At 45.6% G+C, this 23604-nt stretch overlaps 1 protein-coding gene across 1 annotated transcript in view; it reads left to right on the top strand.

Moving 5' to 3' along the window:
• The window catches only part of MTHFD1L (methylenetetrahydrofolate dehydrogenase (NADP+ dependent) 1 like), a gene marked incomplete at its 5' end in the record, with an annotated part of 155528 nt that overhangs the window by 107443 nt on the left and 24481 nt on the right, over positions 1-23604 (top strand). The window contains 2 exons of the mRNA XM_080941618.1: positions 7877-7984; positions 10857-11009. Coding sequence (XP_080797744.1) covers positions 7877-7984; positions 10857-11009 — 261 coding nt within the window. The remainder of the gene's footprint in view (positions 1-7876; positions 7985-10856; positions 11010-23604) is intronic.

Below are 23604 nucleotides of genomic sequence, written 5' to 3' on the forward strand. Positions count from 1 at the left end.
CCCCTTCTCTGTCCTCTTCTGCCATTTCTCCCTTCGTCCCTGTGCCTGCATGGCCTTTGTCCAGTTTCTCCTTTGTACATACTGGGCCCTGTGGAGTTGTCTGTGACAAACTGTGTTGATGAGTTTCTAGTTAGCGAATCTCCCTTTCTAGCTTCTGTATTATTTTATTTTTGATTTCTTATCTATATGTGAGCTGCCTTTACAGAGGTCCGGTCCATCACCAGTCTCCTCCATGTGACCCATCCCCAACTCCCCTCAACAATATCCAGAACAGATCCTGCCCACCTCCGGCTCTTCTGAGCTCTCCTCTGACCTGCACACACCCCCATAGCTCATCCAGTGCTTCATTCATTTCTATGTGCTATATAGCCACGAGAGATCTGAGCCTCACACAAAAACCACCCTGACTTTCAAAGCATCCTCTCCATTGTCTAGTTTCGGTCTGGCAAAGACCCTCCCACCTCTGTCTCACTGGTGGAGGAGACAGCATTTGGATGGGGGGATGGGGAGAGGGAGGACTAGTGTTTGATTTTATTTATGTGCCCTGTGAAGAACGAAGCATCATCAGGGTGGAAGTTTCTGGAAATACATTATTTCCACTAATGCTATGAGGGAATCTCCAAAGGCAGGCTATAAAGGTCCCACTACAAGTTGAGAGGCTACCATTTACCCCATCCCATTCTTGTGGGAAGAGAACATGTATGTAGGGAGTAAATGTGGACCTTAAAGATACTACACGCATGGGTGAGCATACACACACACACACACACACACACACACACATTTCCAAGTCAGGTTTGTGAGACACAAAGGAGAGGATACATCATGAAAATACACGCTCAGGCAGGCATAGTGATACACACTTGTAATCCCAGTGCTCGGGAAGCTGAAGATCAAAAGTTCGAGGAAAGAAAGGGAGGGGGACCAATGATAAGTATTGGTGGTCCCTGCGGAGTTCTGTTTGAGAATAAGAACCAAAAACATTACCCTTGCAAATCCCTTCTCTGCAGCATTTCTCAGTGACGAATGCAGATTTTCTAACCATCAGACATTACTCATGTCCCAGAGCCCCGTGTCTGTCAGTCTGTCACACGTTGCACTCACCTTGGGAGGATGAGGTTTCTCAGGGGTTCTCAAGTGAACCTGCTGCTCGGGGTGGACACTCAGGGTCCAGGCTTCTAGAAGTACACACTCACCCCTCGGTAGCTCACCGTGCTAGTCTCGGGTGCCAAGTATGGTTTGTGTCAGTGATGTAGAGCCCTGACGTTCCTAGTAGCGATGACAGCTGCTCCCAGGACACCAGGTGGTACATGTGTCATGCGGCCCGAGTACCTGTGCCGTTTGATCAGTACAAATGAACATGGAAGGTTTCCAGTTGTATGTCTGTCTGAGTTACTGGAAAGGGTGCCTGCCAAACTACGTGTCCTTCATTTAAAATTCAGGCTTCATTTAAAATAGACTAGGTGGAGTAATTACCAGTCACCTGGAGACTTATATCTGACTTACAAGTTATTAATTGATCCTTCCCTTTGAATCCTTTACGGGCATCAAAATACATGATTTCAGCATCACAGAATAAAAGATGGTTAACCTACGTGCTTTCAGCTCCGTGGCCTTGGAGACGCAAAAGAACGCTACCTTTTATTTAGCGAGTCAGGATGCATACCAATGGGTTTATTTGGTGCACAGAGCTGAAACAGCAGTGGCATGGCCTCGATAAGATATGGTCAGGGGTGGGTAGCAGAAGGCTGGGTAGTGTTTTTAATCACTCAAAAGGGATTTTTTTCCCAAGATGCTGCCTTTAGCATCTCATCTTCAAGTGAGCAAAACATAACTATGTATATATATATATATGTGTGTGTGTGTGTGTGTGTGTGTGTATGTATGTATGTATGTATGTATTTATGTATGTATATGCATGTGCATGTGTGTGTGTGTGTCAACAGAAGGGGTGTATATTGCCGTATGTGCTTGAAGGTCACAGGAGAACATTCTGTCCCATCACCCCGTACTTACAATGAGAGAGGGTCTCGCTGAGCCTGGAGCTAAGCTGGCAGCCAGCAGACTCTATCAACCTATGCCTCTAGCTCTGGGCCCGCGCACACGTGGTTTTTACATGGATGTCACATATTCAAACTCAGGTCCTCATGCCTGCTTAGCATGTCACGACAGAGACAGCTCTTCAGCCCTGCATGGTTATTTCTTGCAGCCTCATTGTTTAACCCTTAGTTCTATTTCATTTTATTTGGTATTTGATTTTTAATTTAACTAAAGCATTGTTATCACTCTCCGACCCTTGGCTCCCTCTGACCCTGCTTATGTCCCCATTTGCTCTCTCAAATCAATGGCTTTTTTGTTCTTATTGTAGATAGATAGATAGATAGATAGATAGATAGATAGATAGATAGATAGATAGATAGATAGATAGATAGAGTGGGTGGATGGATGGATGATAGATAGATAGATAGATAGATAGATAGATAGATAGATAGATAGATAGATAGATAGATGGGTAGATGGGTAGATGGGTAGATGGATGGGTAAATGGATAGGTAGATGGATGGATGGAGGTGGAGATATATATGGAGGGATGCATAAATATATAAGTTCTATCAGCTGGGTCCCTTTTTGTGTGTGCATGGTTCCAAGGCTGGCCGCTTTGTATTGGATAATAGATTAATTAATGAGCTCATCTCTGAGAGAAGCTAATTCTCATCTTAGCTGTTATTAGTTGCCTGAGATTCTTGTCTATAGATGGGACCTGTTTATCTCCCCCTCCACATGCGAATTTCTATTAATATTGTCATTGTTTAGGCAGCCATTTTGAGGCAACACAGTCTCACAGCAAATGTCTTGAGACCTAGCTCTTCTATGATGTATCCTGAACCTTAGGTACAGGAGTTGTGTTATATGGGACTATCCACTGGGATTGGGTCCCCACAACCATTAACCTCTGTGTTGGGACCAGTCGTTGTTTTCTGTAACAGTCTCTCTTTACACCTGCCGAGAAGGGGTGAGAGCTGCGCTCGCCTGTGGGTATAAGGGTAAGTTTTAGTAGAGATAGGAATTTGCTGGTCTGGTAGTATAGAGTGGCTCTCCTCTAAGAGCCAAGATCTCACTTGGGCGGGATAGTTGGTTAGGTTTCTAAGTGCATAGTTTTCCTCCTTTTGAGCATAACTATGGTGATCCAGGCTGACAGAAGCTACTCAAAGTCACTTAATTTATTATCATTATTATTATATTAATATATATCATATTAATATATTATTATCCTGAAAAAATTCTGGAAATACCCAAAAAAAAAAAAATGTTGTAACATCAAACTACTGGAAAAACTTGTCTTTTTAGTGGAATAAAGTAGCCAATACATCCCAGAAAATAATTTACTCAAACCTTTATACATATTTTGTGATACACACACACACACACACACACACTAGCCTAGACATAGCAGAGCATGCATTTAACCCAGCACTTGGGAAGCAGAGGCAGATCTCTGTGAGTTCAAAGTTAGCCTGGTCTAAAAGCAAATTCTAGGCTAGCCAGGGCTGTTCCGTGGTGTTCATATGTTGGCAGTCACCAACAGCTGTCTAATTGTACTTAAGACCCGCTGCTGTGTGGGGCCAGACTTCTGTCTTTCACTTCCGGTACAATAGTCCTTCCTTCTGCTTGTTGAGATCTTTCTTCAGAACTCTGTTCAAGTTGTTTGGGATTTGCTTTGTTTTGTTCCTCTATACTGGGGATCAACCCTAGAGCTTTGTGCGTGCTGGGTAAGCATTCTGCCATTGAACTATGCCCTCGGAAGTTTCCTTTAATGTCTGGCCAGCTTTCACAGATCACCCTGTTGGCTGCCCCCTCCTGACTGCTTCGTGTTTACTCAGAGCACTGTCAGTAGTGCCTCCCCTCCCCGCTTGTTTATTGTGCCATGGTTTGCACCCCGGCAGGAATTCTTGCACGAAAGGGTCCCCAGAACTTGTATATGTCATCTTGATGTTGGGGAGGTACTTCCATAGATGGTAATTGTCCCCTTTGGCACAGGCTTGGGCAAGGCCTACTATGTGTGAGCCACTCTGCTAGATACTAGGCGTATCAGGGCAAGGGAATAAACAGATTCATTCCCCTGTGTACACAATCAGGGGAATGTTGAAAAATGAATATAAACACTCATAACTTACTTTATCATTTTATTTGTTCTTATAAAAAGCTAGCATTTGCAAAGTAGCATAAGTGACTCTTAGTTCAGCCGAAGACCATTTAGAGTGGGCTCGCCCCACCACAGTTTTATACTTCTCTTCACAACCCAGCAAGGAAATAAAAGAAAGTCCCTTTGCCGAAGACACAGAATACATATACTACCCACGGGGACGGCAGCGCTCATATGGGGCCGTCAACACTGTTTTCCTTTTATCCTCTGTCATCTCATGAAATTTTTCATTTAGCTTGGAGTGATGGTTTGTGCTGTGTCCTGTGTCACGTGTGTGGAGGGCAGAGGACAAATGTCGGGAGTCAGTTCTCACTTTGCTGCCATTTGGGTCCCAAAGATCAAACTCAAGTTATTGGGCTTCGCAGCAAGCTTCTTCACCCACTGAGCCATTTTGCCAGCCTCTACCTTTTTCGTTTTTGTTTTGTTTTGGTTTTTGTTTTCAAAGAGTCTTTTGCTAAACCGCAGCTTGTTTGTTCATCTACCCGAGCTGGCAGATGAACTGAGCCTGTCTCCACCTCCACGTTGCTACAAGTGCTGGTGCATCAGAGCCGTAATTATGTGGGAGTTGGATTCGAACTCGGGTCCTCATGCTTGTACAACGAACACTTTACCCACAGAGCACTCTCTCCAGCCCATGAGTTAGTGTTGTTTTTTTTATATACATAATTTTAATAGCTATTTTCTTGATTACTACTAGCATGACTATTTTCTACATAGTTATTAGTTTTTGCCCATTATTAAATGCCTTTTTATAGGCATTCAAAATGTATTTTAGTACCAATCTTCTGGCTTTTAGACTATACAAATCTTTGTCTTCTCTCAGGGTAACCTTTATCCCTTCACTTTCTAAGTTTTATTTATATTTTTAAATTCTGAAGTTCCAAGGTGTAATGATGCAGACTCATAATCCCAGTGCTCAGGAATCTTACGTCACCCCATCTCAGGAAAAAAAATGTCATTTTAATTTGATGTATTTTGTGTGCATGCTTCTGTATGGATGTATACATGCCCTGTGCTCTCAGAGGCCAGAAGAGATGTCTGATCCTCTGGGACAGGAGTAACAGACAGTTGTGAGCTGCCATGTGGGTGCTGGGAATGGAACCCCGGTCCTGTGAAAGAGTGCTCAATGTTCTTAACCACTGCCCGAACCACCTCTCCAGCCTCTGGGGAAAAATTAAGGGTTTATAAATCATTTCTTTTATGATTCATTCTGGGGTGTGTGTGCATTGGTGTGGGGGTTGTGTGTAAGTGTGGGTGGATTGACAGGGTTTCATGTAGTCTAGGCTATCCTTGAGCTTACTATGTTGTCAAGGCTAGCCTCTGAACCTCCCAAGTGCTGAGAGGGCAGGCATGCATGACCCATATCCAACCTTATGTCTTTCTGTTGTGGCCATCTTTAAGGAATCTCTCCCTCCGTTGGGAAGACAGAATCCTGTGACATTTAGAGTTGTCATTTTCAAATCTCTTCCACATTGAAATTTCTGCAGGGATGGGGCCTGGTGTGAATCTAGTTTTATTTCTTTCTAGTCAAAAGTCTACTGTCTTAGGGTTTTACTGCTGTGAGCAGGCACCATGACCAAGGCAACTCTTATAGGGACAACATTTAACTGGGACTGGCTTACAGGTTCAGAGGTTCAGTCTGTCATCTTCAAGGTGGGAGCATGGCAGCATCCAGGCAGGCATGGTGCAGGAGGAGCTGAGAGTTCTACTTCTTCGTCTGAAGGCTGCTACTGGAAGACTGGCTTCCAGACAGCTCTGAGTAAGGCCTTAAAGCCCACACCCACTATAACAAAGGTACACCTACTCCAAGGCCACACCTCCAAATAGTGCCCCTCCCTAGGCCAAGCACATACAAACCATCACACCGACCCTTCTCCATCCTGCACATCTGTTCTATACTTCCTCACATGTGTGGAGATGCCTTTCCCAGCCCATTCTTCTCTTCCATGTATCGTGAGGACTGATACAGTTTTGAGGTATTGTTGATTCTTAATTTGTGCCATGATTCTCTCTTCCTTATTATCTTTTATAGCCAGTTGGCTACATTCCGGAATCCCAGGTGCTCTTGGGATTCCCCCCACACCATTGAAATTGCATTAAACTAATACAGTAAGTTATAAAGGGCTGATTGTGAACGGCACCCAAGTCTCTTTATGCAGCATTGGTCTCTATCGCTTGTGGTCCTTTCTGTATCTTCCAGTGAAAGTTCAGAAATGTATGCACCTGCTGTGCACAGTGGCTTGTGACTTCTGTACCAGCACTGGGGAGGCAGAGGCAGACAGCTCTGTGGGTTTGAGTTCAGCCTGGGCTACATATCCAGTTACCAATCCAGCCAAGGATTGAGTCCAGCCTGGTCTACCAGTTACCAATCCAGCCAAGGACTACATAATGAAATCAGGTGGCGGCTGTGACAGCAGTGTGGGGGAGGGAGGGGACCTACACTTTCACTTCTGTTTTATTTGTTAAATGTCCGGTATCTAAGTCCCAGACCATAGAACGTCTTGACAGTAACACAATCTACTATACTGAAAAGTGTGTTTCTAAGCAGTTTGTGGCTTTATCGAGGTTGTGAAGGTAGCAAGTACTAGGTTTTGGTGTGTCTTTATTGCATGACTCTCCTGTCAGTAGAATACACCATATGCTCTTGCTGTACATGGCCCATGGGGTCATCTGTACAGTGGAGGATGCTGTCCTTCCAGCAGGGTCACACCTAGGTTTCCCATCCGGTATTTTCTCTCGGGCACACACACTGATTTACTAGGATCCTTCCCTTTGCTTTTATTTGGTTGGGGATGATTCATTGGCCATTCTGTGTGGAAGGAGTCTGGGGGGGGCTGTTTTTGTGGGGTTTTGTTGCAGTTAACAAGGGTTTCAGTTCTGTAAGATAGCCTTCCTGTGTGGCCCAATGTCTTAGTCAGGGTTTCTATTCCTGCACAAACATCATGACCAAGAAGCAAGTTGGGTAGGAAAAGGTTTATTGAACTTACACTTCCATATTGCTGTTCATCACCAGAGGAAGTCAGGACAGGAACTCAAGCAGGTCAGGAAGCAGAAGCTGATGCAGAGGCCATGGAGGGATGTCACTTACTGGCTTGCTTCCCCTGGCTTGCTCAGCCTGCTTTCTTATAGAACCGAGGTCTACCAGCCCAGGGATGGCTCCACCCACAATGGGCTGGGCTCTCCACCCTTGATCACTAGTTGAGAAAATGCCTTACAGCTGGATCTCATGGAGGCACTTCCTCAACTGAGGCTCCTTTCTCTGTGATAAGTCCAGCTTGTGTCAAGTTGACACAAAACCAGCCAGTGCACCCACCCAGGTTGGCTAATGTGACCAGAGAATCAATGGCAGGCTCTCCAGTGAAACACCCAAAGGAATCAGCATTAATGTCCATGAAACCCGACCGGTTTCAGGGATGCTTTCGAATGGCATAAAGTCACTATTTTAATCTTGACAGGGGTACAAATGGTTAACTATGTTGAAGGCCTTTTGTTGGCGTAACTATGGAGGCTTCCTTTCTGCCCACCGACTTCTGATGTGAACATTTCAGGTGCTGGGTGGCGGAGGGCGAAGAAATTGCTGGTTCTGAATGCTACGCTGGTGGGAGAATTCTCAGTCGAGAAATGTAAAATTTCACTCAGCTTTCCCTTTTGCTGTCGTTTGTGTTTCCCCAGCTTCCCATTGTAGAAAAGATAAGAGTCATCGCCCAGACCGTCTATGGAGCCAAGGATATTGAGCTGTCTCCCGAGGCGCAGTCCAAAATCGATCGCTATACTCAACAGGTAAGCAAGATCCCTGAACTCTTCGGTGGGGCATCTGCCTTTGTAGTCTCAAAATGCACACCTTGATTTTAGGCCAACTGAGTTCCTTCTCATAGCTGAGTTCTATCCAATTTCCTGAGGGTCAACAGAGATTAAAGTAGTAACATCCGTGACGTTGGCTAAGTAAAGTATCATGATAAAGACATTGATTCTCCGCCTTGGACATCCTTGATCTCTGAGGTTGTGGATGTGGCTTTGGTTTGCGGTGCTGGGGATGGAACGCAGGGCCGGGCTCCTGTACTACGTCAGCACTCTCCCACTGTATCCCTTTCTATCCAGTGTATGTGGTGTAGGTGCCATTCGTGTTCATCCACACTTCCTTTCACTCAGCCAGAAGCATTGGGAAGAATCCCTTTGGTATGCAGAGGGAAGTCAGACTTCCATTCTCTACAGCACTTTCTCCTCCTTGTGGGGCTCTGCTGTCTTAAAACATCCTTGCATGCTGCCCCAGAGGTGAACACAATGGGAGTGTTCCGTGAGCTCTGTCTGGTTTATTATCTTCTTCTCAGGGATCGAAGGCTGTACCTTCATCTAACCTCTAGACAGGGAACTGTGGAACAGCTGTGACCCAGACGCACAGTCTGAGCAGATAGCCCGAGGGTCCGAGTGCCTCCAATGCTTCCACCTGCTTCAGCTTTGTTGCCGAAGTCAGCACCTCAGCTTGCTGTCAGGAACACTACATTACAAATAACACTGTTGGCCCTTCTTCCTCTAACTCCTTTATCCTACTTAAAATAGGTGTGGTATTTTGTTAAATACTGTCCTGTCAGTGCCAAGTTGAATATTCTCTGGGGTTTGATAAGAATCGATTTTCCAGCCACACAAGGCAGTGCCTCACACTTTTAATCCCAGAGCTCAGGAGGCGGAGGCAGGTGGATCTCTGAGGTCAGCCTGGTCTGCAGAGTTGGTTCTAAGACAACCAGGGCTACAGAGAGAAACCCTGTCTTTAAAAAAAAAAAAAAAAAAAAAAAGAGTATGTGTATATATATGTGTGTGTGTGTGTATGTGTATGTGTATATATATGTGTGTATACACACACACACACACACACACATACACACTTCCCTGACAGGGGTAACACCACAATCACGAAGTCGATTTTCTCAGGGAGAGGCTTGTCCATTGCACTCAGGATTTGCTGACCCTGCAATGTCCCCAAATGTGGGAAACTCACCTGCATAGTCTGTGGTAATGTGGGGACTCCATTCACCCTCTCCCCTGAAGAAAAAAATGCTTTTTCTTGGAGTTTGAACATGTATTCTTTTGGTGTGGCTTGTCATTTTCTATTTTGTGTTGTACTGGCCTGTACTTAACACTGAGCTACATTCCTGGCCCCAGCTTTTCTTTCTTCTTTGTGTGTGTGAGAGTGATTTGCATACATGTGAGCATATGGGTGGGTGCATGTGTGCACAGACATGCAGAAAGCATGTGTCATAGTCTATCTGACTGCCTTGACATGGAGCCTCTCACTGAACTAAAAGGTAATTATTTTGGCTGAACTACTTACCCAGCATGCTCTTGGGATCCTCCTGTCTCAACTCACCCCTCTCCCATTATGTTGGAGTTACAGGCATGCACGGCCACATATATTTATGTATATTATATATAATATGTATAACATGTATTATATATTGTATATAATATGATTATTATATATATGCTATATGGGATATAGTACATATGATTTTATATACTATATATTATATATAAATTTTGTGTTGTATATTTTTATATTATATATGTAATATAATTTATATTATTTAATGCTATAATTTTATCTAATAGTCTTTTTCCCTTATAAAATATTACCTATGATAGAAAACGTTAATGAAATGATACATTTTTAAAAATTTTTATAGTAAATTTCTCAAAGGGTGTGCATATAATTTTATGGGAATTGTTTCAACACTTACTCATTTTACAGAATTAGAAATTCTAGGTGCCAGTTGTGATTTTTTTTTTCCTTTCTTGCCAAAATCCTCATTAGTGTGTAAGAGTAGGGGTTTCAAGAACACAGCACCCGCCCCCCACGTACACAACTGATAGAGCTCTAAAATGTTCTAAATAGTTGTAGGTTGAATCATCAGCAAGTACAGCCTGTCATCTGTCTGTCTGCCACGGGAATCCTCCTTCAACGTTAGTGTCAAGTATGTGGTTGCAATTAATTAGTAAGGTCTCTGAAGGAACACTGAGTGCTGTGTAATTACAGCATCCTTCCCAGACACTGTCCTTTTTGTAAGATGCTGCGCGTGACTTCCTCCCCTTTCACCTTTGGAATTCTGGGTCAGGCACAGACTCTGGTCCTTAAAAGTAAAAGAGGCTGAAAAGTGACCTCATCTTGGTTCCTATAATGTAATCACAGATCAAATAGCCATGATTCATAAACCAGCACAAAGGGCCCTTTGCTTCCCAGTGGTCTCCAAGAAGGCCGGAACAATGTCACTAAAACCTCATTAGAAGCCTTGTTCTGGGTTACCTTTCTCCTTCCTGGATATTAATAGCCTTGGAGAGTGCTTTCTACAGTGTTTCCAGTGCTGTGCCTAAAAATAACCTTGCTTACTTACACACACACACACACACACAAAACATGTGAGTACCTCCTCTCTAGGAGAAGCTCCAGAGTACACAGAAAACCTCACACTCTCCTAAATAATGGCTGTATGAGCAGAGGTCTTGTCCTTAGCTTCTAGCCAAACAAATGGCTGCGCCCACTAACCGCACCTGCTAAGTCTGCACACCGCACACAATGGCTGTAGAGCTGGTGTAAAACAAAAGATCCATGCAAGAAAGCAGCAACTCACAGCAGTGAATGCACTTTCTCTTCATCTCACAGGGTTTTGGAAACCTGCCTATTTGCATGGCAAAGACCCACCTCTCTCTGTCTCACGAACCTGACAAAAAGGGGGTGCCGCGGGACTTCATTCTGCCGATCACTGATGTCCGGGCCAGCATCGGGGCTGGGTTCATTTACCCTTTGGTGGGAACGGTGAGTACCGGCCTCAAAGCCTTTCCTCGTTTACATCGCTGTCACATCTTAATCATGCTCAGCCTGTTCTACAAACTGCGCAGCAGGGAGAAATTTACAATATTCGCTGTTTTTTTTCTAAGCACCTCTTCCCACGAGTCACAGGGTGAAGACATACCTCTGCCATCTCGGGACGGGCACTTCTACTCTCAGATCATGTGCCCAGGATCCGTAGACTCATAAAGTGAGTTTCCTTCCGGGGCATAGAAGAGAGTAAGTGTCCTCGAGATCTGCTGACTCAGCAGCAGTGTGACACACACACACACACACACACACACACCCCAGTGCCCCACTTCACAAACCATCTCACGTTGCCGAAACTCAGACTCACTATGTTGTGCTTCTGTCGGCAATCTGGGGCTGGCTGCTCACACTAGCCAGGGCCCTAACAGCTAACCCCAGGAGCTGGAGATGGGGGATTAGTGTCCCACCCCCTAGTTCCTTCTTCAACATATCTTGTGTGACCCTTTGAGATGACATTACACACACATATTCTTCCTGACATGTTATTGAAAAGTATGAAATAATATAAGGTTGCCAACTGGGGACATTTCACATTCACACATAAAAGGGGGAGGCATTTTAGTGCAGTGGCTTTTGGTAGTCGCACTATTATTAAGTAAAGAACATAAAGAAAAGCGAGTGATGTACACCATTAATCCCAGTATTGAGGAGGAAGAGGCAGATGGGACTCTGTGAGCCAAGGCCAGTCAGTCTAATCTACATACTGGGTTCCTGCTCTATATAGTGAGACCTTGTGTGTGTGTGTGTGTGTGTGTGTGCGCGTGAGAGAGAGAGAGAGAGAGAGATCATGTGCCCATGAGCATAGGGAAGAGGCCAATTGACAGACAGAATTGAGTCTAATGTCAAGGACCTTTGAAGGGTTGTCAGGACAGAGGAAATAAGTCTCTTAGAAACAGAGATGAAGCCAGGGAGATGGTCCTGTGGTAAATCTCCCACCCACCACCTCCATGGCCAGGCTAAGGCCAAAGCTACATCAGTGTGCACTCGTTACCCCCAGCCTGTTCCTGGGCCTGGCTCCTTGACTGATGACCCGAAATGACCAATGCATGGAACAGCCCTGGAGTGCAGCAGCTAGCAGGGCTTCCTGGAATGAGCCATCTGTGACTTTATCTCGACTCTCAGGACTCGGAAGTTCCTCCCGTGGCTGCTCTTGGGGACAGAGGGAGTGTCCGTGCCTGCCTGCCCTACGGTGCAATCCTGAAACAATTAAGCCTGAGGAGTCAGGAAGGAAGTGAGGCCTGAGTAAAGGGGGTCTATGAAGGCAGGACACTGTCACTTGGAGGCAGTTACAGGCCTACAATCTGTGACAGTGCAGGAAGCCTTAGGCAGGCTGGGCCAGTTCCCCCAAGGAGGCCAGGATCTCCTAATAAGGGTGGAATTTACTTTCTTTGACCCTTACTCTGGGCCCTACCACAGTCTGTGGAATGCTTCTCCTATTCATCACCGCCTTTGAGAGACACTGTGGTAACTTCCTGATGGGATGACTAGGGAGAAGGAATGGGGAGAGGGGGTTGCAGGGGGGAGGGGGGAAGCAGGTTGCAGGGGGGGAGGAAGCGACCCCTGCAGGTGGGAAAATTCTCTTAGAGTGAATCAATGCTAGGCTTAGTCAGTCCACATTCCGTTGCTATCAGGCATCTGAGATACAAGACCATTTACCCCCACCCTGTCCTCCAAATCCCCCATCCCCCGAAACCCCCCATCCCCCGCTCCGGGGGGGGGCTCACAATCAGAACCATTCTCCAATCTTCAACAGAATTCCTTCCTTCCTTCTTTCCTTCCTTCCTTCCTTCATTCATTCATTCACTTATTCAGCAAGTCATTAATAAGTATTAGCAGCATGCATGGAAAAGAATTAGATCCCATACCTCCCTGTGTGCCTCAGATAGATAGACTCTGATAAATCAATGTCCACTATAGACTGCTGTGGGCTTCAGAACACTGGGGCGGGTCCCCTCTTGGTACCTCTGCTACTGCATAGGTCTTGAAAACAAAGCACTCCAACAGAAGCCAGTCATCCGGTGAACAAGAACTGCGTTCAACTGGACTGCTGTTGGCAAGTCGCATGGGAAAGTGCTAGAAAGGGGTCACTTTTTTGTCTGTTCCATATGTTAGCGACTGAACGCTTACCTGTACTTCCATTTTTCATCTAGCTGTCCCATGTAATTTTGTGGCTGAGCTGTCACATAACATTCTGTCTGGTAATTGTTTTAATTGGTGCTGGTTAACATATTCACTTGCAATGGTCAGTGTATCACCAGTGTGGAAGCTCTTCTGGCTCACGGGCCAGAAGACTTTGCTGTGGGGGGATCTATATGTATTAGGGTAGCCAACTATTTCTTTCTACAGTAACTTTCTTTGTTCCTTTGTAAAAATGCATCCCTGGGTTGGCAAGATGGCTCAGTGGACAAAGATCTTTACTGCCACGCCTAACAACGTGAGTTTAATCCCAGGGACCTGTATGGTAGGAGAGACCCTGCTCCTGGAAATTGTTCTCAGAACTCTACATATGCAAGCACACACCCATGCACAAAATTAATTATGGTAAGAGAATTTCAGGAACACATTCCTGTGTGTCCTTGCTTCTTTGGGATGACATTACATATACATATTCTTTCTAACATATTAGTTAAAAGTACAAAATAATATATTGTCAACTGGTACAGCGCTCCGCTCACTACCTCTTTACCTAAGAAATAATTTGCCAAATGTACATTTTGGGGAGGGGGGGCAGAAGGGGCAGATTTCTTATAATTTTCCCAACCTCAAATTTTGTAAACTATTTCTTGGAGCTGGAGTTTTATAATAGCCAATAAACCCAAGAGCCTGAAAGAATATATACGTGGCAGGTAATATCTGCCCTATCACATTGGTTCAGCCTTTAATTACTTACAAAGCCTGTTTAATCACTTGGCATGAAATGTTTACTCTGTAAGCCACATATGTGAAGTGCTATTGGAACATAAATTCCTTAGAGGAAGAACCAGAAAGACCACACCAAACCGTTAGCAAGAAACAGCATCTATCACTTTTATAACATGAAGAATGTGATAAACGGGGAAACGATGAACCATAAACACTTAGAACAATATTTAACTTGAGCCAAACCATTTTGGGCGAATCAGAGAGCGTCCCAGCCTGTGGGATCCGACCTGGTGTCTCTGTCTTGCCTGTTTGGGCTGCTGGTGGTGTTCTGCAGGTGGACGGCTGCGTTCAAGCAAGGGCAGCAAAGCTAGAGTGGCCCTGAGAGACATGTTCTCTGAGGGTGGTATGTCTGGATGTGTTCGATGTTTTTGCAAAAAGGAGAAAACCAAGAGGTTTCTCCCCATTAATTAGTCCCGGGCCGTTCTTACATTCGGTGTCAGGGTAGAGAGCGGGTGAAGGACTTCATTCTTCTCAAAGAGCTTTCCTAAGCAGTGACACATTTTCAAAACAGCACGGAGAGACATCCAGCCAAGCTTGAATTCTTAGCAGATGTCCATTTGAAGTTAACTTTTTTCTGTGACTGTTTTCTATGATATCACATTGAGGCTCCGAGCAAAGGGCTCCGAAGGAGTTTACAGTGTGAGTTCTTTCTAGGTGGCTTTGTCAGTGACTGGCTAGTGAGTGTCCCGATGGAGCCCAGGCTAGCCCTGAACTCTTCTGTCCTGGCCTTCTAAATGCTGCAGTTACTATGCCTGGGCTGAATTCTTCTTTTATTAAGCACTGTGGGGTTTATGATATGCAGACTTTTTTTTATTATTAATGATAATCTTGCCTGGGATTTAACAATCTTACAGTTCATCTAGAAGAGATTCAGCAATCTAGTGGTATTTATGGAGTAGTCAGCATCATATAGGGCATTTCTAAGGGCCACTGGAGGTGTGTGTCTTGAAGACTCAGAGGAAGACATACACAGAGGCGGGGACATTCATGACACCAGTCTGACATGGTATCTGTCCGTCTGGTTCCTTCTGTCTTCTGGTCCATTCCCCCTGTGCCCTGCCTAAGGAGAAGGTTAAAAAAAAAAAAGAAGATTCTGTATGCATCTTTTTTATTCTCTCCTTGTGGAGAGGAGCCAAGTGGAAGTCTCAGGAACAAAGTACTAAAAGATCAGCTTCAACTTGCCGTGGCTTTTGACTCTGCTCTGGGTGGCCTGATTTGCCCGCACCGCTACCAGGTGCACCCCTGACGTCATAGCCTTAGCTGGCCCCCAGAAATCAGGAAGCTGCCATAGCCAGTGTGGGAATCAGTGATGTCATACCCAGATGACGCTGGGTGGAGGCTTACTGGACCTGGTGCAAATAGGGGGTGGGGGGTTAAGACAACAAACCGGGGCCTCACCCTCCAGAGGCATTGCCGGTTTGTTCTTTCTCACGTTCCATTGAACTCTGTTTTCCCCTCCTCAGTCTCTAAGTATGTACTGAATGTTGAGCTGCCCGCTGGGCTGATTCAGGTCAGTGATGAAGCTCTTTCAGCTTGCTAGGGTGCGTCCCCAGCCGCCACGGCCTCCTCCGCTTCAGGATGCATGGCTGGCGGAGCGCTTTCTAAATTCCACTGCCCGTGAGGGTGAAGCCATTCAGACCTTGTAGATTTTAATCGAAGGGATGGTTTGTGGCATTTTCCAGGAAGTGACTTTTATTTACACAGTGAGGAGAGAAAAAAGAAAAAGAAAGAAAGAAAGAAATCAAACACTCCCCAAGCTGTGCTCTAAGTGAGACATACAAACCGTGGTAAAGAGTTGAACTTCACCAATGAGGGGAGCTCAGACTTCCTACAGAATCACCTACACCCATCTCCCATGCTCCTCTGCCCCATGGGTGAATGGAGACACCCTCAGCCTGCCTCACAAAAGTCTCAACAAAACACCTTCTCCTCCTTAGTGCCCCTAACTCCTTGCATGGGCTGAGTTTGAAAAGAGGCAGCCACTGCTCTGACTTGACCCCTGTGACCTCTAGCCCCTGGATGAGTCCTGGGCAGTCCTCCCGCCTCTTCCCTACCCTGCGTGGTTTTGCTTCCCAATCTCAACATCAGAATTTCCTGCTTTCCCTCAGACCTGGCCCCTGCATCAGCTGCTTCCTCTGGTACTGACAGGGTGTGCGAGCCTCTTTCCAGGGAAATCCCACATGTCTGGCCAGAAACAAAGGAGACCTTCCTGTCCTTTCAGCATGGCATGTCCCAAGGAGAGGAAGGTGACTGGTGTCCTCAATTTCCAAAAGCTATTGACCAACAAGGGGAGAAAGCTCTGACTCATTGAGCCTTTCTGCTAGGAAAGGTTGCCTAGGTCCCATCCCGTGTGTTTCAATCTTTTCCTCCCTAGCCAGAAGCCAAATTCTCCTTTGCATAAACACAGAGTTAATTTAAATGAAAGCAGTCCCCTCCCCACCCCTTTGTCACCTGTTCTTGGCTCATTCCAGCACTTTGGAGCAGGAGTGGAGGAGACCGTAGAAGTTCAAGGCCAACCTGGACGGTGTTGGGGGGGACGGAGAGGTGGAGAGATGATTCCTCCTGCTGAGTGGCAGACTTATCTTTCTTTGACGCTTGTACACCCAGCCTTATCCAGTGCTCACCCAGCCCCCTCCCGCTGATCTATAATCCCACGAGGGACTTGAACCTTGTTTCTTTTGCTTGCTGAGTATGTAGCCGCTCTCTGCCCAGCCTACAATCAGCTTTATCAACCTCTTGTTTTCTCTAGTGGTGGATATGATCTGTGATTCCGTTCTTTCCCACCTCCACGGAAGGCCTCCTTGTTTTCATTCCCCGGGGGTTTGGGTTTGGATTCCAGACATAGGAATGTTAGCAACTATACACCCTAGTTCATGAGATCGTCCATCAAGTTCTATGCTTCCGGGATTTGTCATAGTCTGTCTCTTTGTCACACTTCCTTACCCACAGGCTTTGCCAAGAAGCCTATAATCTGAAGGGGTGTGTGTGTGTGTGTGTGTGTGTGTGTGTGTGTGTGTGTGACATTTATGCAAATGAACTAAAATTAAAGCCAAAAATGACAATGTTGCAAAAACTCACGGGCCACCCTCAGAGTCTGTCGGAGGGCTCAGTAGGACAAATGAATGAAAAAGGAAAGAAAATATCCTTCTGTGAAACTTGGATGGCAGGGTACAGAGAAATCTGACTGATCGAATCTGGAATTCACAGCCGTTTACCACCTGAACTGAGTGTGCGCCTGTTAAGTCAGCCGGCCAGGAATAGCAGGGTGAATGGGAAATGCAGGAAACTGCTCTGGAGGGACTTGGTATTGCCGCCTCGTCTGAGAATCACCGAACCTACGGAGCGTTTAATTTGTTCACTGGTTCAACTCAGTGATGGGAAATCAAGCAACAACCATGAATGGGTTTAGAAAGATAATTCATGTCGGTGTAAATGATCAGGCCTATAGAAGATCTAGAATAAGTTCCTAACCTCTTCACTGGCCCCTCGTCAGAACTTACAACATAGTCCCATTATTCATTCCCGGGCCAGGCATGAGTAAAGGTACTAGAGTTTGCTATGGAAGAAACCAAAGGCTGGGATGGGAGTTTAGGATGCTGAACCCCTTGTGACCTCGGTCTCCATTTGAGGCTGGGGACTCCCTCCCCTAGAATCAGTTGTGGGGAGTAGTATAGTACCCATGTCGGCATTTCAACGTTCCCCTTTCATTTTCCAAACATAACCTGTTTCTTCGCTCAATACAAAGCGACTGCAGCTCCCAAGCCTTGCCCAGGATGAGGCTCTGTTCCTCTAGCAAACACACAGTTCCCCCTGCTGCACCCAGATGAAGCCTATTGCGTGCGCTTCCCTTGGGTAACCTCTTGGCCTATCTGGTCACCTTCCTCAGTGTCTCCTGTTAATGCAAGCCCCCACCCCAGCCCCGTACATCTCTTGGTTTCCTCTCTGCACACCTTGCTGCAGTGAGACATTCCAGTGAGAACAGTAACTTCACTCCTGGCTGCAGTGAATAGCTTCACAGCGGATGAGAGAGCCTTTAGGAGTCTCCTGCCCTGATGAACTAACTCAGAAACTCTCTGACTGCTCTTCCAGAGGTCCTGAGTTCAATTCCCAGCAACCACATGGTGGCTCACATAAGATCAGTAATGGGATCCGATGCCCTCTACTGGTATGTCTGAAGACGGCTACAGTATATTCATATACATATATTTCTTTGGGGAAAAAATCGTGGGGAAGGACCATGGCAGGAACCAGCATGGGTGACACCTGAACTTGGAACAGACCAGCCGGTGAGGACACCCATGGCTTGTCTCTTGCATGGCCTGCCCTCCTGGTCTTCCAAAAGCTTTGGGTATGTGTCATGGAAACATGATTCTTTTTGCTTTAGAGATGCCCTACCAGTGACAGCCAACCAAAATCATTATTCGCATTACACGTGTGCACAGCTTTATGCATATGCTAGTGAAATCATTATTCACATTACACGTGCGCACAGCTTTCTACAGATGCTAGTGTTTCTCCAGAGTCTCGTGGATCCCACGGGATATCACGAAGATAACCATCTACGGACATACATAGAATCTGCCATTGTGAGAAAAAAGAGATGTGACTCAGCTGTGTCCTTTAACCCCGTGCCCTTAACTAACCACCCCCTTGCCACACCTGTAGTGAGGCCACGGTGTCCCTCTTTGGAGGACACCAGTTCCCACCTGGATACCTTGACCTGCAACCGTTCAGTAAATCTCTATAGCTCTCCCAAGGTGTGTGTGCATTTCCTGTGTATTTTCCCCAAGCCATCATTTCCTAACCCTCAAATTATTATTCTCTCTAGTGACAAGCACGGTGTGACAATAGGATTAAGACAATCATGTACCTAGGCTTAGCGTCCACCTCTGTATAGCTGATGCCTTCATCCCTGAGCACACTGATGCCCTTCAACCCCACCTCCGTCCTATGCTTCTGTCATTCTGAGCTAGATATAATTGGTATTATTCTAAAATCCAACTATAAACCTTGATGGGTGTGGGGTTTTTTGTTTGTTTGTTTTATTGTTGTTTGCTATGGCTTTTCATGACAGTCGACAACCTCTTGAGGCAGAAAATGCTAGAGTTTTGTGCTTCCCGTTGGGCACATCTCACTGCCGAAAACTCTCTCGGCGGCGGGATGCTGTTGCTACCCGGGCCACCTGGCAATTGGCATGTCCCAGAGCACTTTCTGGAGCATGCGTGCTGCCACACACTACCATTGGCTGGAGGCAGCTGTGCACAGATCCTGTGAGCACAGTGTGCCTTTTGGCACGGTGAGGAGGGATGCTTCCTCGGGATATTGCATAATACGCTGGGGAGTCAATGCTTTCAATGGATTTTGGCTTTACTGGGTTCCAGACTGAAGCCTTTCCTGTGTTGCAAAGGCTCTCTCATAGCTCAAGAAAGGATGCAGGAGTTCAGCACAGGGCAAAGCAGGCCACAGCTGTAGAGTGTAGAGGCTTCAGAGTGTCTTCCTTGGATATGCACCCCAGTGGGAGCACTGAAGATTTTGATTATTACCAGAAGTCCAGGCACTAGAGTTTCTTCCTCCCCAGCCCCCTGCCCTGGCCCCTAGAAATGACTAGCCCTCTTCTATTGGGTACCCTGTCCTGAGGCATGCGAGACATTCGTTAAACGAGTCTAGCCTAGTGAAGATACCCCAAAATGCCAGAGGTCTGATTCACTTGTTCAGCATATATGGAGGAATGTGGGTTACCAGGCCAAGAGAAAACAACCTCAAAGGCCTGGACCTTGCCCTTGAGGAATGAACAAGCTAGTGAGAGATGCAAGCTGTCTGCAGAGATGGTCTGAGAGCTGGGACTTAGAGCCGGGTGAGACTGCATAGCTGATGGCCCCAAGGGAGCTTAGGCAGGTGAAACCAGACAAAGGCAGAAGATAAAACTCATCAAGGCCTGAAACAGTATTGCTAATGTCCTTTAATGTGGCATTCCCGCTTATGAGAGTTACAATGTGTTACGACACTGGGCAGGAAGGCATGACCCCTGGTCACATGGAATTGAGTGTCAAGCTTAGGAATTAAGAGTTTATCTTGCAGAGCCTGAGAATCTTTAAGTGGAGCAATATAATTATGGCCACAGTTTTAAAAAACAATCACTCAGACAGCAAGCTGGGTGGAACAGGGAGGAGGAGTTAACCTTGTTAAGATGGTGTTTTGGCAGGAGGTGGTGGCGGCACACCTTTAATCCCAGCACTGGGGAGGCAGAGGCAGGTGGATCTCTGTGAGTTAGAGACCATCCTCATTTACAAAGCCAAGTTACAAGACAACCAGGAATGTTACACAAAAACTCTGTCTCAAAAAAATGAAAAACAAAACAAAACAAACTAAAAGATGGTAACAATTACAAAAAGAAAGAACTACGTGGGGTTAAGTGAGACAGAGACAGAGATCAGGTAGGAGGCTATGGATGTCCAATGATTGGAAAAAAGAAAAAGTAATTCTCCATCCTCTGGCATGTTCTGCTAATGATGGAGTTATCATTCACCTAAAGTTGCAGTAAGGCGGGTAGGACCAATTTAGAGGATAAGTAATTCTTCCCAGCATCCCCAGGATCATCTACAGACACAGTTGTTCCTTTGGGAAGACATACAAAGTCAGCAGACAGCCGTACTGTGGTTTATTGCATCAGGGGAATACAAAACAAAATGGAAGGACCTATCGCACGGGCTAATCTGGAAAGGAAACCAGGCAGGCTCCAGAGCCCTCTCTCTACCTGGAGTCCAGCAGTGAGTTACAGCAGTGCTTGAAATATGAGATAAAGGAAACTCATTACACTTGGAGGTCTTTACTGGGACATCTTTTGTCTGAATCTCAAAAGGAAAACAGATATTAAGCATAAACCTAATTGTTAACTTAAAGAAAAAACAGTTTGGACAGAGTGAGCTAGTAGAGAATAATGAGAGCCCCACCCTCACCCACATCCCCAAATTATCCTGGCAGGCAGAGTTTCATGAGGACCATGGTCTCCTACCTGTTAACATAATTCCAGTCCTGCACAGCCATGAATTCTGTTGGGGTATTTTTGTTTGTTTGCTTTGCTTTTAAATCATGTTGAGGGAAGCAGAAGTTCAAGTACAGGCACCAGGACACTTGGTATGGAGTTTAAGGTTTAGTGGTCAGACCTGTTATCAACCTAGGGTTCTGGAGACAGGAACATCTCCAGGCGTTAAAACCGAGGTGAAGCTGGGCACCGTGGTATACCTGTAATTCTCGCCCTCGGGAGCCTCTGGCAGGAGGAGTCTAACAGTCCCAGAATGAATCCAACCCCACACCTCCTCTTCAGCTATTGTGTCGGAGACTGTGTAAGAGGAAGAAACTTACACTTCGTTACACCACGAGGCTGTAACGTTTCCTATTTCAAAGGGCCTGCTTCTCAGACTTTTCACAATAGAGCTGATCACGTCACAGCTCCCCCCTGGAAGGAATTTCTCTGCAGCCTTTGAAGTCAACTGTTCATGTTCAATCAACCTGGTTGTCAAAGGCTAGTCAATGACTAAGATCACTCTTCTTCACTCTTGTTGCCTCGCCAACACTTTTTTTAAAAAATGTTTCCAGGAACTGTTAGCCACTAGGAAGAAAGTATATGTTGCAAAGTCTTCACCCTCAACCATTTGTATTCAAGGGCCGGGAAAGGAATGTAACATCTGTCTCAGGAGTGTGTTGAGAGTAGAAACAGGGGTGAGTGGCCCTTTGGTGAAAAGAGGAGAAAGATCAAATAAAAGCAGGTGAATTTTTGCATAAAGCTCTGTGAAGGGTTCGGTAGATCTGAAAGCTGAAACCTGTCTGTCGGTAAGGGGCGTGCCATGTGCAAGCATGAATCCAAGTAAAAAGCAGGTGTGGTGGCACGCCCCTGTAATCCGAGCATCAAGGAGGCACAGACAGATCCCTGGGGCTTGCCAGTTTATTTGGTGACTTGTAGGCCAATAAGAGACCCTGTCCCCCTCCCACCAGAAAAGGTTGGTGGCATCCTGAGGAAATACATTCAAGTTTCACACTCGCACACACACATGCACACACGAGTCTGAAAAGGGAAATCACTATTTGTTTATTTAGTTTTGAGTTTTATTCTGGGCAGCTTTAACTTGGGATGGAAGGCTTAGAAAGCCCTATTATGGTTGTTCTTTAAACTGTCCATCTGACCTGACACACGGAATGTATATAGCTCTGGCTTGGGTCTCAGAGTTAGCATTGGGACCTAAGTGACCTTGTAAGCCAGGTGCAGTGGTGCCCATCTGTCTGTCTCAGCGGATCACTGCAGCCCGGGAATTCAGGACAAGCATGGGTGATATTGTGAAAGTGGGCTATGAATGTCCCTCCTTACACTTGAGTGTGTGTGTGTGTGTGTGTGTGTGTGTGTGTGTGTGTGTGTGTGTGTGAGACACACCCCACCTTGCATTATTCTAAGTGCCTCAGGGGATAGCACGAAAAATGTGCCAAGTCAAATGTAACGGTACAAAATAAGATTTAAAACACATTGCAGGTTTTCTGTACAGTCTCAACTTCTATGTTTTAAAAAGTAAGAATTCTCCCTTTGGGTCTTTATTCTTCTCTCAGCTGCCTTTCCTGTCTCACGAGTCATCCACAGCCTTTGTTCTGTTAGCCTTCAAACATGATTCATTGACGCCGTGCAGCCTAGCATCGGAGAAAAGCCTGAAGATTTTTTTGAGACGATTCATCTAGATAAATGCCCGTCTTTCTTTTCAACTTCTCTGACAAACGTGGCTGATGTAGATGCAGGGGCGATTTGTTTATTTCCCTGTTTAAATCTGTGGCTCTTTAACATAACATGTTTCCTTTCCACGAGGCTAGCCAAAAATAATATTGACAAACTCATGAAGCCTTCCATCTGATACTGTTGCAATCTTATGCAAATGTATTTAGACAGTTAAGTGAATAGAATAATTAAACAACTAGACATGGAGAATGGAAAGGAGGTGGGGGATGGGTGGCAACGCCAGCTGTCCTTACATACATCTTCTTGTTGGAACTCAGTGAAGCATTTGAAAAACACACCTTTAAAACTTAAGGTCTGGGTTGAGTCTGGTTGGTTTATTATTGTTGTTTATCTTGATTTTGTGTGTTGTTTCCAGACTTACACAGAGCACGCTACAGTGATAGGAAATGACTGGAGTTTTAGGGGACCATATTGCCTTTCACATGCCATCGGGAGCTTAAAAGACCCCTGTCATAATGCTTCCGCTGGGACCAGGCCACTCCTGGATGAACTCACTCGAGGGAGAGGCTCTCAAGATACAAAACAGAATTGTTTGCCTTTAAAAATATGCTGCTTGAAAGTCTCCAGGAAAAAAAAATCCAAGAATGAGAAGAGTCTAATACTTGGCAAAAATAGTCAAATTGCAGAGTTGTGTCCCGAAGCCCTCTGACTTCTCTAACAAAGCTGGTTCCCAAAGAAATTCACATCGTATGTGATAAATTTGAAGCGTTCCCCTTATGACATCTTTTAAATTCCTGAGAAATATCCAACTTGGAGATGGAAGGTTTTCTTTTTCCAATTTAGCAGAAGTGGTTTAAGATTCATTATTATCCCTCCTCCCCCCAATTTTTTTTT

The sequence above is a fragment of the Micromys minutus genome (genome assembly GCF_963924665.1).
Source record: "Micromys minutus genome assembly, chromosome: 30".
NCBI lineage: Eukaryota > Metazoa > Chordata > Mammalia > Rodentia > Muridae > Micromys > Micromys minutus.